The sequence below is a fragment of the Pezoporus occidentalis genome, unplaced genomic scaffold (assembly GCF_034315485.1).
Source record: "Pezoporus occidentalis ecotype Australia unplaced genomic scaffold, CSIRO_AGI_Poc_V1 ctg159, whole genome shotgun sequence".
NCBI lineage: Eukaryota > Metazoa > Chordata > Aves > Psittaciformes > Psittacidae > Pezoporus > Pezoporus occidentalis.
The window spans coordinates 2,800,120-2,814,415 of record NW_026913415.1 but is presented as its reverse complement, the minus strand read 5'-3'; the positions used below and the strand labels follow the sequence as shown (position 1 = coordinate 2,814,415).

Below are 14,296 nucleotides of genomic sequence, written 5' to 3'. Positions count from 1 at the left end.
TAGAAAGCTGAGGGGGATCTAAGAGTTTCTAGAGTACATCTTCAGGCCATTTATTTCTTATATCTTCTATTAATATTTCTTTCCTGAATTTCCACTTAAGATGGCCACAAGCCTTTTCCTTCTTCAATGAACAAAGTATACCAGACTTGAACATTATGAAGTCTGAACATCTCATGATCAATAATGTATGGAAGTTGTCTAACAGCAGTCATCTCTGACTACTTTTCACTGAGGCTGTGCAAAATGCTTTAGGTAATACTGATTCTAATGTAGTTGTCAGCACTGCTACAAGTCTCCTAAACTCTCTGTTTAACAGTGGCATGTCCCTGTGTGATGAAAAACCGCTTTCATCTTTCCTAGTCTTTAAAAGACTATTATCAGCTTTTTTCAGAGTATCTGCTAAATGTTTGAAGTCCAGGAAATAGCATATAGAATTGGCTAATTTGGAGAGAAAGTGACCTTTTAGTGCTTTATGTAACTTAATCTCTGGATCAGGTCCTCTACTTGATTTACTGCCCTCAGTTTCTCCCTTCAGATGCTGAATTATAACTTGGACTCCAACTTCTCTGCCATGAATCCTGTGAAGGTAATGTATTTTCCTGTTTTGTTTTCTAATAGCTGTTATAATACAGATTTCACTTGCACTTCTCACTTTATACACTGTAACAGCATGTCTTTTCTTCTCTGCCTTGCTGTGATTTTGTTTATATTCATATAAAATACCCACTAGAGCGTGTAGTAGACACCCTAGGAATAGAAGCTTGTTCCACATTTTCTGTCTCCTTATACTTTTATACACCTCCAGACTCTTTATTTCAGACATAAGAAATCTGCGTCCTGCATTTTCTCCTCTTTGAATTCCTGAAGTTTTCTCAGTTAATTTTCTCTTCAATACAACCTTAAAAATCCAATATAGTGAGCTGCTAGGTAATGTGCCATTATGGAAACATTTCTGATTTATGCTGATTTCAACGTCCAGTGCTAGAAATGTGTTGAAAAGAGAATCATTCAATTCACATTTTCTGTGCCTCTGGCTAACCAAACAGTCCTTTTGTGTTGTCAAGGCAGAAAAAGAGATGGACCATGTCGTTTGGCTGCTCTTTGTCTGAGTAAGGGAATCCTGTAAGGAACCAGAGAGTGATATATAATATACTGGGATGATCAACAAATGGTTATATGAATAAAACAAATAAATCTTTAGAGAAGGCAGTACTTGTTCAGCCAAGGCACCTGTCTGGGTAATATTGTGTGATGAATACAATCCCTGACTTCTAGTATCCGAAATATGAACTGGAAAATTTAAGGTAAGGTTTAAATCTCCCTCAGTAGGGAGAATTTCAGAAGAAAGTAAGACAAAATTAAAACCATCAAGGAAGGTGCCTTGCTTAATATTAGGGACATACACCAGACAAAGGGTAAATACTCTGCCTAGGAAACTTCTTTTAACCATTGCCAGTCTCTTTTCTTAATATTTTCTTAATTTGAATTCAAATCTTGTGCCAGCAAGCTGGCCAATACACTGGAAGTGATACCTCGGCCTCCTGTTTTCTTACTATTTAAAGAGAAAGTCAGAAGTAGTCACCAGGAGAAAGGTACTTTTCCCCCTGCCCTAGATCTGGTAAGTGCATCTGAAACAAGCCAAATTCTGGACGTGTTTCACAAGTATAAACTACTGAATAAAGACAGTCCTCAGCTCTTCTGGGGAAATACTGTGAAAAAGGACAATCTTATAAAAAATCAGAGTAATACATCATGCTAAAACTGCTCTCATTATCTCATATTATCTGTGCAGTGAAAAAAAGATTATTTCATTCTTTCCATGCAGTAAAGCCTAAGATTATCTCATGCTTCTACCTCTGTGGTGTTGAGAACAGTAACTTGCCATGAAAAATCTCACAAAATGCAAAAATAAATTAGTGATTTCTGTATAATTTTATACACCTTCAAAAAAACACAGAAACTCAGGAAGTGCAACTTTTTATATCTTAGTTTGTCTTGTCCAACATGTGAGTAAGCTTCCTATTTCAGTCTACTTTCTTCTCTCATCTTCCTTGTGACATCATCCTCTACAACTATTGTGTTCTTAGGGTTGCTCTGCATGTTGCTTTCCCAGCATTCTTCCACTCTAAAGCTTTACTCTGTTATTATTTCTGAAAAATAAACAAAACACATGATTTTAATGAAAGAAAACATCCTCCCCTGCCTTCGTTATGGAGTCCAGTTGTTTAACTTTAAATGTACTCACTGATGCAGCCATTACTGCTTGTCGTTTCAACCAGGTTGGCACCATACTGTGAGGAACTTGTCCTTGGAATGGAAGTTTTCCTGACCATATGAAACAAGAAAACAGGTGTCAGGGAGGAAAGTTATCTAAGAAGAGACAAATGAATTGAATGATGCTTCCATTGGAAAAAGGGGCATGGATCTTCTGCAATAACTTTCAGTTAATACTCAACATTTTTTAGAAGCACATATTTGAGGCAGAAAAAGAGAGATTAGAGGCAGGAACAGCACTCAGAACTACATGTCTTCTCTCCTGAAGTTCAAGTTCTTGTTTGGTTTCTCAGGTCTTTATTTAAGCAATTAGTAGATATCACCGAAGTATTTATCATGAACTCTGTTAGCATTTGGAAGTGAAACATGACTAAGGTGTTATTTTCCACACTTCCCTGAGGAGAAACAGATCTTTTAAATAGAGCTGATCTCTTGCTGTCTCTTTCCTTTTCTTTTAATAGTAATTAGACATCTGCTCTCTTGAGAAGAGTCACGAGCTATCCTCCTTTCTGTCCAGTTTGTGTCCTGTGGTGATATACCTCCTCCACAAAGTCTGTTGTCTTGGACAGCTTAAATGGCTTTAATCCTAGACCCTGTTGTTCTGCCTGGCTGAGTTCCTGTTCATTAATATTACGCTTACCTTACAGGTAATGTAGCATTTCAACATGGACTTACAATAAGGTATAGAAATGAACTGCAGATTTATTTTAGTTTTCCCTAGGGTTTTCTCTATTCCTCTAGGCTGTGGCATTCAGGTCTTTATAATGTTTTTAAACAAAAGCTAGTTTATGTGAAATCTATGCTACTCAGCTATCTTTCTTGTTGTTCTCCCAGGAACTCGTGTACAGTATGTTTCTGGAGAAGGCAGGCCAGATGGACCTGCACTGATAGGTGAAATGCTTGTAGCAAAATCTGCCATTTCTTACCACAGTAACAATGTAATAGCAATGATTTTTGCACACTTTCCTGTTTTCCCCAGGTTAAACTGACAGGCTTTATCAGAGCCACTGTCTGATGGGGTGCGTGTTTGTTTCAAGACAGAGAGTGGCTAGAGCTGGATTTCCTCTGCCTCCATACACTCTGCTCTGCTAGCATGTTATGCAGCTCCTGGGCCTAAACACACACAAAAGCCTACTCTAATCCAAGGCATTTTTTCAGTGTTGAGCAGCAAATCACTCTCACAAAATCAGTTCTGATTTAAAATATGTATGTGTGGATAAGTTTTACATTCACAATGTAAATATTTGACTATCTTCATTAAAATGAAATTGTTGGCATGATGCTGTCTTCTAGCGAATGCCAATAGTTAGAAATAGCAATAGTTTTATGTGCTGAGCTTGTGCGGAGGGTGGCAAACAGAACTGAACATGATCTTTGAAGACTGGGATTCTCCCTTTGACAGAGAAGAGATGTTTATTGCCTATGAAATAACACATTCCTGGAGAAAACATGATGAAGTAACATAGGAAGCTAATGTGCTGAACTGGTTTTCACCTTGATTTTGGGTGACAGTACTGTTCTTATGAATTCCTGCTGAATGATACACATTTGTTTTACAAGACTTACCTTTGAGGAGATACAAAACCAGGGTCTTTTCTTTGCAGCAACATTCCTCATCATGTTTTCAGAAAGTCAATTAAAGCTACTCAATTCACTACATAAATAATTCTGTTCTCTCAGGCTGAGACTAAGATAGCTCAACAGCAGCCTTTCCCTCAGTGGGTTCCAGTGGGAGGTTTAACCTGAGACTACTGTTTATCTTTTCCAGTTTTAAGCTGCTTTTTTTCATCACCAGTCCATGACCACTTCTGCCTCTCCCTTCCCTCCATTCTCTGCTGTTCCTTTCTCTCAGAGCTTTGGTTCCTTTCCCGTCTTTATTTTGTTCTGCTTTCCATCATTCTCACTCTCTAGCCCTTTTAAATTCTGGTTCTTCATTATCCTTGATTCTCTCTTCTCCTTGTAGGTTTGCTTTCCCAAACCATACAATCTTGATAAATCCTAGTAAATAATCAAATACAGCATGAAATCAGCTTAACAGCAGATTGCTGATGGATTGGAAAAAGGAAATCCTTGCCTGATAAAATACGTGATGACTCAGCTAAATATAAAAGGAGAAATTTCCCACTGTTCACCCAGAGCTTTTTCTGTGCAGCCCTTTTCTTTTATGGGTTACTTTCACTGTTATGATCTGGTTATATAAGTGGAGCAATGAAATCTTTTCTCTCCACCCTCGTATGCTGAATGGGTTTGTTTGTAGGGAGCATTAAATGCACTTGCACATGCCTGGTCCTGAAATGTGCCCCAAGCAGACTGAGAGGAAGAAAGCTTAGAAGGGAAATACAGGGGGATACAAGTGATGACAGGGACAAGAAAACAGAGCACTGATCTCCTAAATTCTAAAAGATTTTATGTGTAATTTTAGAGATTCCATTTCTGTACCTTAAACTCCAATTAATATCTTCCTTTTTGCACCCCTCCAGCTTGTATTACTGTGTACACTAAAACTGCACTAGAATCCTCTGCTGAAAAAGCCACAGAAATGCTTATTAACATGCAATGGTGGGGGAGAAACCTCTGCTTTCTGATTCTGGATCGAGCATACTTGTTAATCAAGTGTAATAGTGGAAACCTGCTGGCACGATATTTCTCTTAACATTTTAAATTTACTATATTCTTTGAAGAGGACAAGTCAAGGATGACACAAACTCACAGCTAACCCTTACAAGCCTCAATTCCACCCTCTTCCAGAATCTTATGATTGTGCTAGATCAAATTTTGGAGGAAAAAAATATATTAGTGACAGCTGCTAACAACAATCCTTGTTTATAGAGCTGAATAGGCTCAAGCATTCACTTGAGACTTGTATGTTGGTCACTTTGGCCAAGAGATAAGGACTTTTACATGTTAAGTGTTTCTCTTACAGGTGAGTTCTCTAGCAGAAGATGATTGTGCTACATCAACCTCTGAAGTGTAAAGGTAAGACAAAACTTTTAGCCACTAATGTTCTTTTATAGAATAACAGAACGGTTTGGGTTGGAAAGGACCTTAAGATCATCCAGTTCCAACCCCCTGCCATCGTCTGGGATGTCTCACACTAGACCAGGTTGCTCAAGGCTCTGTCCAACCTGGTCTTGAGCAATGCCAGGGATGGAGCATTTATCACTTCTTTGGGCAGTCTGTGCCAGTGCCTTACCACCCTCATGGTAAAGAACTTCTTCCTGATATCTAATTTGAACTTTCCCTGTTTAAATCTATTACCCTGTTGCTACAGTCCCTGATGAAGAATCCCTCTCCAGCATCCTTTGTAGGACTGCTTCAACCTGCTGGTCACATTTCTTTTCTTTAGTATAAAGAAGCTGAACATGGTTTTATGAGATTTCCGCAGCTAGTCTGGTACATAAGAGAGGTTCAAGGGCAACTCTGTCAAGACTGAGTTGCTGCCTTTGTGTTTCTAATAAAGAGGCACTGCTTCTTGTTCTGCCAGTTAGGTAAAGCTCGAGTAAATTGATTTCCTATGAAGAAGTAGAGTACTTGGGGTTCATCTTCCAACTGTCTCATAAAAGACTTGCACAGGTCTGTCATTGCTGCTATTCTCAGCTTCTGTACTTTGTAATGCAAGGCTCTTTGCCTGTAAAACTCAGTAAATGTGTCTCCAGCCTTCCCCTAAGTTTACTGTATGCAAGAGGAAAGGAATCTTTTAACAGATTACTCTCTGAAGTCTCTGCTCACGGAAGGCTATTTTCCTCTTCTCGGAGACAAGCTTTATTTCTAAAGGAATACTCTCTGTACCTCTGTGAGACTTGAGTATTCTTTTTCTTTAGTTAAAGCTGTATTCCATTCTAATAACTTTATAGTAATCTGCAAGTGTTGTTTAGCGAATTGCTGGCATGGTGTTGCACAGCTAAGACAGGATTAATTTAACTAAAATGACTAAGTGGGGTATCCTCTGCAATGAGGGGTTTTAATACAAACTCTGTTTTATCAAATACTCTTGCTTCTAAATATATTCAGCTATGGGAAAAGCTAGCATTCAGTGGGTTTCCATGACAGCAGCTGAGGTAAAACTAGACCAGCTATTCCAAAGGTCGCTCACTGAAAGGCACTGATCAAAGAGGTTGATTTAGCAATGTGATTATGGGAGAGCAAAGAACAGAATTGCAAGAACCTCAGGGTATCATAACCAAGGAGAAATGCAGCACAGGAGAAAGAGGAGGTGGCTGCAAGTCTGTGGTAGTTAAGAACTACAGGGCCTAGTAAGTTGCCTCATAAAGGCGTATTAACAGTATATGATGAAATGAGCTCTTACAAAAAGTGCTGTACTCAAAAAACAAGAGGGGATGTAGGAGGCTGATTTACACACATGAATGCTGAGAGTAAGTGAAAACAGTAAGATTGTTTGGGTTTGGTATAAGTGTACTCATATTTGTACAGCATCAAATGTTGACTTAATCCCAGAAACCACTTGTGTGTTTTCATTGGAAGTCCTAATATTCCTGAAATTTTACTAAAATCAAAGCTGCATCACTTGCTCTCTAGCACTGATGTTTTCTTGCTACTCAAACATGCATCATCCTGGACAAATGAGTTAGTATTCTGATTTGTTCTAGATGTTAGTTAGTTAATGAACATTTACCTGGGTTTATTCTTGAATTTGATTTTTCCTTAGTTTTCCTTTCTAAACCAGAAGTTGTAAAGGAATTGGGAGCTAATGGCCCCAGTTCGTTTGGCGGGCAATTCGATGCAGTGGAACAGTTTCTGATCTCAAAGCACTGCAGTAATTTGCTTCTACTTCTCAATCTTTGAACAATGTAAGGGTTGTCTAACGTTTTGCACTGTTAGCACTAGCTCTAGGTAGACTGTGAAAATCTCTCAGAAATGGGTGTGCTGCGTGTCTTTTTTACGAAGCAACTGAAAGTACTAGCTTGGAAAAGACATTGAGAATACTGCAAGCCAGTAAGTAAAATATCACAAGCAACAGGTTGAATAATCCACATTAATTATGCTGAATAACCATACAAACCTTATGGATAATTCATTACATACTTTTACATTCAAATAATTAGTACATGATTACCAGAAGAAATTTCTACTTGATTAAATAGCTTCAGCACTCTGAAGCACTTTTACCTGCAAAGGAAGTAGAATGCTCCAATTACAAGAACTCCTAGAAGAAGCAGTGAAGCCAAGAAAGCTGCAAACAGGTCACCTTTAGCTTGGGACTTGATGCTGGGCAGCAAAACTTCCTCACAGCGGGCTCCTGTGTAATTCTCAATACACCTGGGAAACCAAGTTTTATTGGGATTAGATGGCAACTTGTCATCTAATATGAAAAGCACAAAGGCTTCTTTTGGTCTTAAGTGGGGTTGGAACTTGTTACAGCATAATTGAAGGTCTGTATTTGCTTTGCAGCAAGTTTTCTTATGAAATTTCCACTCACCTCTCATTTCTGGAACAAAAGAAATGGGAATGTTGGGCATCAAGTTTACATTCTGATCTATACTGTGTTTATATCTTAAACCATATCTTTCTTAATATGTTAACTGGATCAGCAATATGCTTCACAATGTTGTACCTGGCAGTTACATCTGCCTCCTCCACTGGCAAATTTAATTAATCAAATCCACCTCTTCAGTATTAACTGCACCATCCCACTGGTTCTCATGCAGTGGTCACGCTTTCTTTTCCCTCTTTCATGTAATTTCCTAGCTTTCTTTTGGGGAGAGCTAGTACTGTCAGCTAAGTAGATCAAAGAAATAGGAATTCATCGGAACACAGTACACATTAAATTGCTGAAGTAGTTTATGCAGTGTAATATTTCATGCCAGAACATGTTACATGCTTGGTGAATGACCCTCTCTTGGAGAGATGTAGCTGAAAGTCTTCTCTACAATGCCTCTGAAGTCTTCTCTACAATGCCTCTACAATGCCTCTGAAAACTTTTTCTGAAGGAGGATTAAAATGAATATAGTATTTTGCCATGGTAAAATGGTATGATATTTTATTAAAAATAAATAAAATTAATGGCTTAGTAATTCAGGTAGAGTCAAAAATAGATAGGTTGAAGTAAAAATAATCATGGAATTGTTTAGGTTGGAGAAGACTTTCAAGATGATTAAGTCCAACCATTAACCCAGCACTGCCAAGTTCACCACTAAACCACATCCTTAAGTGCCACATCTTCACGTCTTTTAAGTATCTTCAGGGATGGTGACTCAGCCACTTCCCTGGGCCAGCCAGTCTTCATTTGTCTTACATTTTGCACTTATTCTTCTATGTTTTCTTAAGGAATTTATAGCATTACAGAAAACGGGAAGCACTTCATTCAATAACTGCATTCTCCATATATCCTTTGTGTATGTAAATTTGCTTCTCTATTTGTATTGCTAAAGATCTTGCTCTTTCTTGCTATTTCTGGCACTGAAGTCATAATAATTGGTGACATAAGCAATTGCATTAGCAGCTGCAAGATATAATTTCAGATGAGGGATAAGAAGGTGGAGTGGGGAGGAACTGCCAAAAAGAAGAAAGATGTCTAGCATATCTAAGTAAGAGAAAGGCATCACCTTGAGTATACCAACATGCGTGCTTGATGTGACTCCCAGCATTGCTTCCAGTACAGTGACCACTATCTCAGTGCTACTGGTCTAAACTATTGCACGGAGAATTACTACCATTTCTTTTTGGAAATAAAATGGGAGATTTAGACACTAGTTAAAAAAGAGGTAATTATCATCACATATTAAAGCTGTGCAAGTGATCAAACAGCCACCATTTGCTAAGGATGATGTGAGACTTTTCAGAGTTACTATATTTGACTGCTGGGAGAAGGAAGGGTAGGCAGACTGCTCTGATTGCTGGAGATAATTCCAGATATTTACTGTAGGTATAGTGGCATTTCAGTGGCCTATTTCTGAAATACTGTAGAATACTTTAAGAATAGAAGTGTAGTTTGAGTGGGGCATTGTTCTCTGGCAAGCAAGAGAGAAATGCTTTGGAGAGCTGAATAGGATAACAGGGACAGAAAATGGAATATAAAATTCATAGAAGTATTCTTGAATACCAATGAAAACTGGAAAATGATGTAAGTCTAAAATGATACAGGAAGAAAAAATAAATAGGTTTTGGCATCAGATTAAGGCTTATGGAAAAGTTCTAGAGAATGATTGTAAAGGGTAAGTCAGTAGCCTAAGAGAAAACTGAAGCAAGAGGAAGAAAAGGCAGTCCTCCTGGCTGGAGAGAGTTGCATATAGGATTAGGTAGAAGGTCAGGCTTAGAGAACTGTTGTGATATGTGAGTTGGCATGAGCAGTGCATGGAAGCTATATTCATGTCCTGGTAAAAACCACAGGAAAAACTGGGAATGTGATGACAGTGTAGCAAAAAGGTCACTGAGATTGTAGCCACTTTCTACTAAACAGAAAATAGAACCAGATGTTTAAGGTAGTCACAAGTCTTTGAGAGGGAAAGAAGCCACAAAGCCTAAGACGGTAAGAGGGAAACTATAGCCAGTATGAGTCCAAGGTTATAGCAAACAGGAAAAGACCCACACTAAAACTTAAATGTCCTGAGTGCTGAACGTATTAATTCTTCTGGGATGTAACGAAAAAGTGTTCTAGAACCATGGTTTCCATGACTTGCCAGTCCAATAGTATCTGACTGTGTGCAATGGATTAGGGATTACAAAGCTTTCCAGCTACTTTCTTTAGGCTGACCTGCTGATGTGTTTGCTGAAAGTGATTCCACGCTATGTAGAAAATATTTTCATGTAACCCGAAAATGATGGAGGTTTGCATAGAAATGGGAAAATTGAAATGAGGTGTCTCTTGGTAACATTTAAACAAAATCGTAGCTAATATGACCTTAGCAACAGGCTCTGCTACAGTATGGGCATTTCTGAAAATCCAGGTGTTCGGATACTCGTCATGAAGTCATTGATGCTAATGTATGAACAGGGGAGTACTATGTTCAATGTAGAAGCAGCTGATGGATTAAGACAAGTGAAAAAGGGAAAGGTTTCTACTGTAAGTCCTTTCCTAAAACCAGTGGGAAAGAAACTAAGCAGAGTTCGATAGTTAGCAGTGGAACTCATTTATCCTGTTGCATTAGCAGAGCTCTGATAATTTCAGTGGAGTTACAGTCACAATGACTGTAAGCAAGACAGAAAAGCAGTCTCTAACAAGCAACTGTGCTGTGAACATAATCCAGACTGATGATATCTATAGAGTGTCTCATAGAGGCAGTCAGTCTTACTATACACAGCCTTAAAAGTCAATAGCAACTCAGTTTAACTTGTTTAGAATGGATGCCAGGAAGTAGAGCTCAAGTTAACCATGACACACTTGTAGTTGTTAATGTGGCAGGCAACTGTGTTTCTGGACTTGAATGAATGAGTGCAAAAACCAGAAGCCTGCTTCTAGGCTATAGTAAGGCAGAGTTGTGCTAATCTGAGTCATCTGGCCACTAGGCCAGGTATTGCACAACATCCGCATGTTCTTAGCCTCCTGTTTCAGCACATGCTGTCTGTTGGCTTTAAAAGGAACTATGCAGCATTCCGAAGTTGATTTCTAAAATGGAATAAAGGTCTTTCCTCCTCTAAGAAATTTCAATTTACTGTTCAATCAGATTCGAAAGACAACAGCCTCCAATGTTTGAGGTAAAGCTGTGAGACTAGAAACTTCCTTTTGCAGACAGCATCCAGATTTCTGCTTTCCCAGGTGCCTGCACACACCCGCCTCTTGTCAGATGAGATGAGCCAGCCTTAACTGTTGTATACAAAAGTAGGGTAGGGGCTGTGCTGGAGACAAAACACTAACATAATACACCTAAAGAAATCCACAGAATCTTTCAACATAGGTTGTTAATCAAAACTACCCTTATCAGCATCAATGCAAGGTAGAAAGAAATAGACTGCATTGGATGAGGTGTCAGGAGGTGACCAGTGGGTCTGCAATTATATTGATCCTTTACAATCTGATCAGTAATTAAAATGTAAGTATAATAGCTCTCCAATAACACAAGGCATTACTGCTGTCTCATTTGCAGATGTGGTTCATGAGACAGTGCAAGTGTCTGATTTATGTAAGAAGGTTTCTTTCTCTTGCAGACTCTAAGGTGGGTGTCATAAGCGAGTACCTGACAGACTTTAAACACGGAAGTAGGATTTGAGTCAAACATGCACACAGACTCCCATTGCTTAAGACTGTACTACGAGAGTCTTGATTTTAGTTTTTGTTTAGTCTTCCTTTAGTCAGGAAAAACCTGGATGCTTTTTGGTATAAAAATTATTTTCATGTAAATATAAAGCTCTAAGCAGAAGAAGACAGCTGAAAAATTATCTGCTTGTCAAAGCAATTCAGATTACATGGCTGAGAGCTTCAAAATCACCATAATCTTCCATCTGTAGCAGGCTCCTAAAAATCATCCTATTCCATACACTTATAAGGGCATCATGTATGTACTTGCTATCTTTTTCACAGCAAGTATGAAAAAGAATTTAAAGTCAAAATGAATAAGCAGTGGCAAAGTTAACTGGAAGCCCTAAGCAGCCTTTAAAAAAGTTTTCTGTTCAGAGGAGTTTCAAAACTGTTACTCTGAAGCTGTATTCATATACATAAGGAGTTAAACAAAAATGCTCGAGAGAAGTTTAAAGAATGGGTTTCTTTCCCCTAGAACTGCCTTAGCTATGAGTTTATATGGCAAGCTTTAGTGTATCTGGTAGTGATATTAATTCTGATCACTAATATTTTTCAAACATATAATGTTCCATTTTATATTTTATGTCCCTTTAAAGGTAGATCTTAATAGTGGCTTTTTTTGGCTATACTTCTGGTGTGAGTTCTGACTTCCATTCCTACCTTTCAAGCTAAAAGCAAAACTGAAAAGTACTGATTGGACACTTTGTTTTCAGAAGAGCCTGGGGTATGTGAAAGTGTAGTCTGGGAGGCAGGGAAAGAAGAAAATCCCAGATGAGTGGGAAGCCCTTCACTGGCAGCTTGCAGTGGGTATATTCTGAAGGCTGACAGCGCAGCAGGTGTGTCATCTGTGGGGATGTTTGAAAACAGAATGAAGGACCCATCTCAGAGAAAGAGCCAGACAAGGATATACAGAAAGTGATGGAAAGAATTTGTACAAGATTTATTGGATTAGTATAGGAAAGATAGAGGAGAGATTTGATTGGGGTAGAAGCAAAGGAAGGGGAAAGCAGAGATAGCCCTTAACTGTACACTGGAATTCCAGGGATATTTCCAAAGTGCCTCTTTCTCTTGCAGTACTGAGCCTGAATGCACTGCCTTCTGTGGAGTATGATCCTGTCCTCAAAAGGAGAGCATTCACTGTAAAGTTCTGTGTGTACTGCCCTCGGAAGCAGAGGAACTGTGCGTGGCCTTGTATCATCTGTACTTGTCTGAAATAAAGAGGGCTCACAGAAATCAGCCATTTGTAAGACAAAATGGAAGTAGCAAAGCTTCCCCTCAGAGAACAAAATCTTTGCTTAATTCTGCACTGCATTAATTAATGGGACAGCTGTGCATTGGGTGCTGAGGCAAACAGCTTTCAGCTTCATGTATTATGATACACCTGAGGCAGCTGCTCTTCCATCCTTCTCCATTCTGCTGTGCATTTGTTTAGTACATTTGAGCATCGCTGGGTTTGAAGTGCATCTTGTTCATGGTGACAGGTGTGTCTTCTGCTGCTGAGAGCACGAGCTCAGTGTTAGGGAAGGGATGAGGGAAGATGGCAGCTGAGCAGCTTCATGTTCTAACGCACATCAGCTCTACTTAAAATCTGCTGATGTTGCACAGGGTAGGGTGGGTCAGCTATTTCTGTTAAATCTCCACCTTGTGCATATATTCATTTCTGAATGGTAAAAGCAACTGAAACTCCAAAAGTAAGCAGCGCCTCTTGAGTTGTTACCATGCTACAAAAAGCATATTTCTGAGGAATGATGCAATTTTGATCGTTACATTGCGAAATTACTTGCAATGATGTCACATCAAGTAATCTGGGCTAACTGTGTTCAGCCCAACTCATTTGTGTAAACAAGGAGCATGTCAAGGTAAATGTGTTTTAAGGTGTTCTTACAGTTTGTTAGTCTGTTCTTGCTCCATTCCCCCCATTAATCAATTCTGTACTAATGACCATTCAGCCTTTGATTCCAAAAGTGACCCAGTTTTTCCATTGATGGGAGATGAGCATCTGAGGACACTTGGAAGCTTTAGGGGGTATTTGGCAGAAGCCTGCATCAAGGAAACTTTGCACAACCACAGGATGATGCCAGCCTTGAAGTTCCAAAGCACCAAATATTTCTCTGAATTCTGCTGAATAGAGATGCATTTTTTCTGTTGTTTCTATTCACATCACTGCTGATTACCAAGATATCTGTGTGTAAACAAAACCTTTCTCATCTATAATTAGCCTTCTCTGACTGATTAAGGAACATGCTTAGAATGAGGACATGCTTAAATAGAACGCTGCTATTTAAACCCATATAACTTCAGAATCAACCACTAGATACAGAAGAAAAATACTTGGCAATTTAAATGCAGTAAGATTGCCTGAGTATAACAGAAGTGCTCTGAGGATGTTGCTTTTCTGCTTCAGCAGATTATAAAATCCTCTGGTACCTGAATTACAGATTTCTTCATTTGGAGCCCTTTTAAAGTGGAAATTATCCCTAGTGACTAGCTTGTGCTCCTGAAGAATGTATTGTTCTGAGTATTTGTTACCTCATATTTACAGTCACTGCATCAAACACACCTTCCTCATAACACTGTCTAGCAACGGTTGAGAGGGTGCTTTGAAATTGTGTAACTGATGCTGTTCAGTCTAACCATTGCGTTTTCACCTAAGTATGTTAATGTTGTAATATGGGATTCCTTCTAGGACAAAGAACATGCAAATGTCAATGTTTTACTTTTTGTGGGTGTGGTATTCATTTTACATTGCATAAGCTTGCAAGGTTTAGCAGTTAGAATAAATCATCATCATCATACAGCACTTCTGAGCTTTACCCTCACTTCTGGATC

At 38.8% G+C, this 14,296-nt stretch overlaps 1 protein-coding gene across 5 annotated transcripts in view; it reads right to left on the bottom strand.

Moving 5' to 3' along the window:
* Positions 1-1,909: 1,909 nt before the first annotated feature.
* The window catches only part of NRG4 (neuregulin 4), a 49,375-nt gene continuing 36,988 nt past the window's right edge, over positions 1,910-14,296 (bottom strand). For all 5 annotated transcript variants that reach the window (XM_062612254.1, XM_062612259.1, XM_062612256.1 and 2 more), the window contains 3 exons: positions 7,402-7,551; positions 2,246-2,325; positions 1,910-2,150 (listed from right to left, as the gene is read on the bottom strand). In XM_062612254.1, the coding sequence (XP_062468238.1) occupies positions 2,134-2,150; positions 2,246-2,325; positions 7,402-7,551 (247 nt within the window). In that variant the 3' untranslated portion in view covers positions 1,910-2,133. The remainder of the gene's footprint in view (positions 2,151-2,245; positions 2,326-7,401; positions 7,552-14,296) is intronic.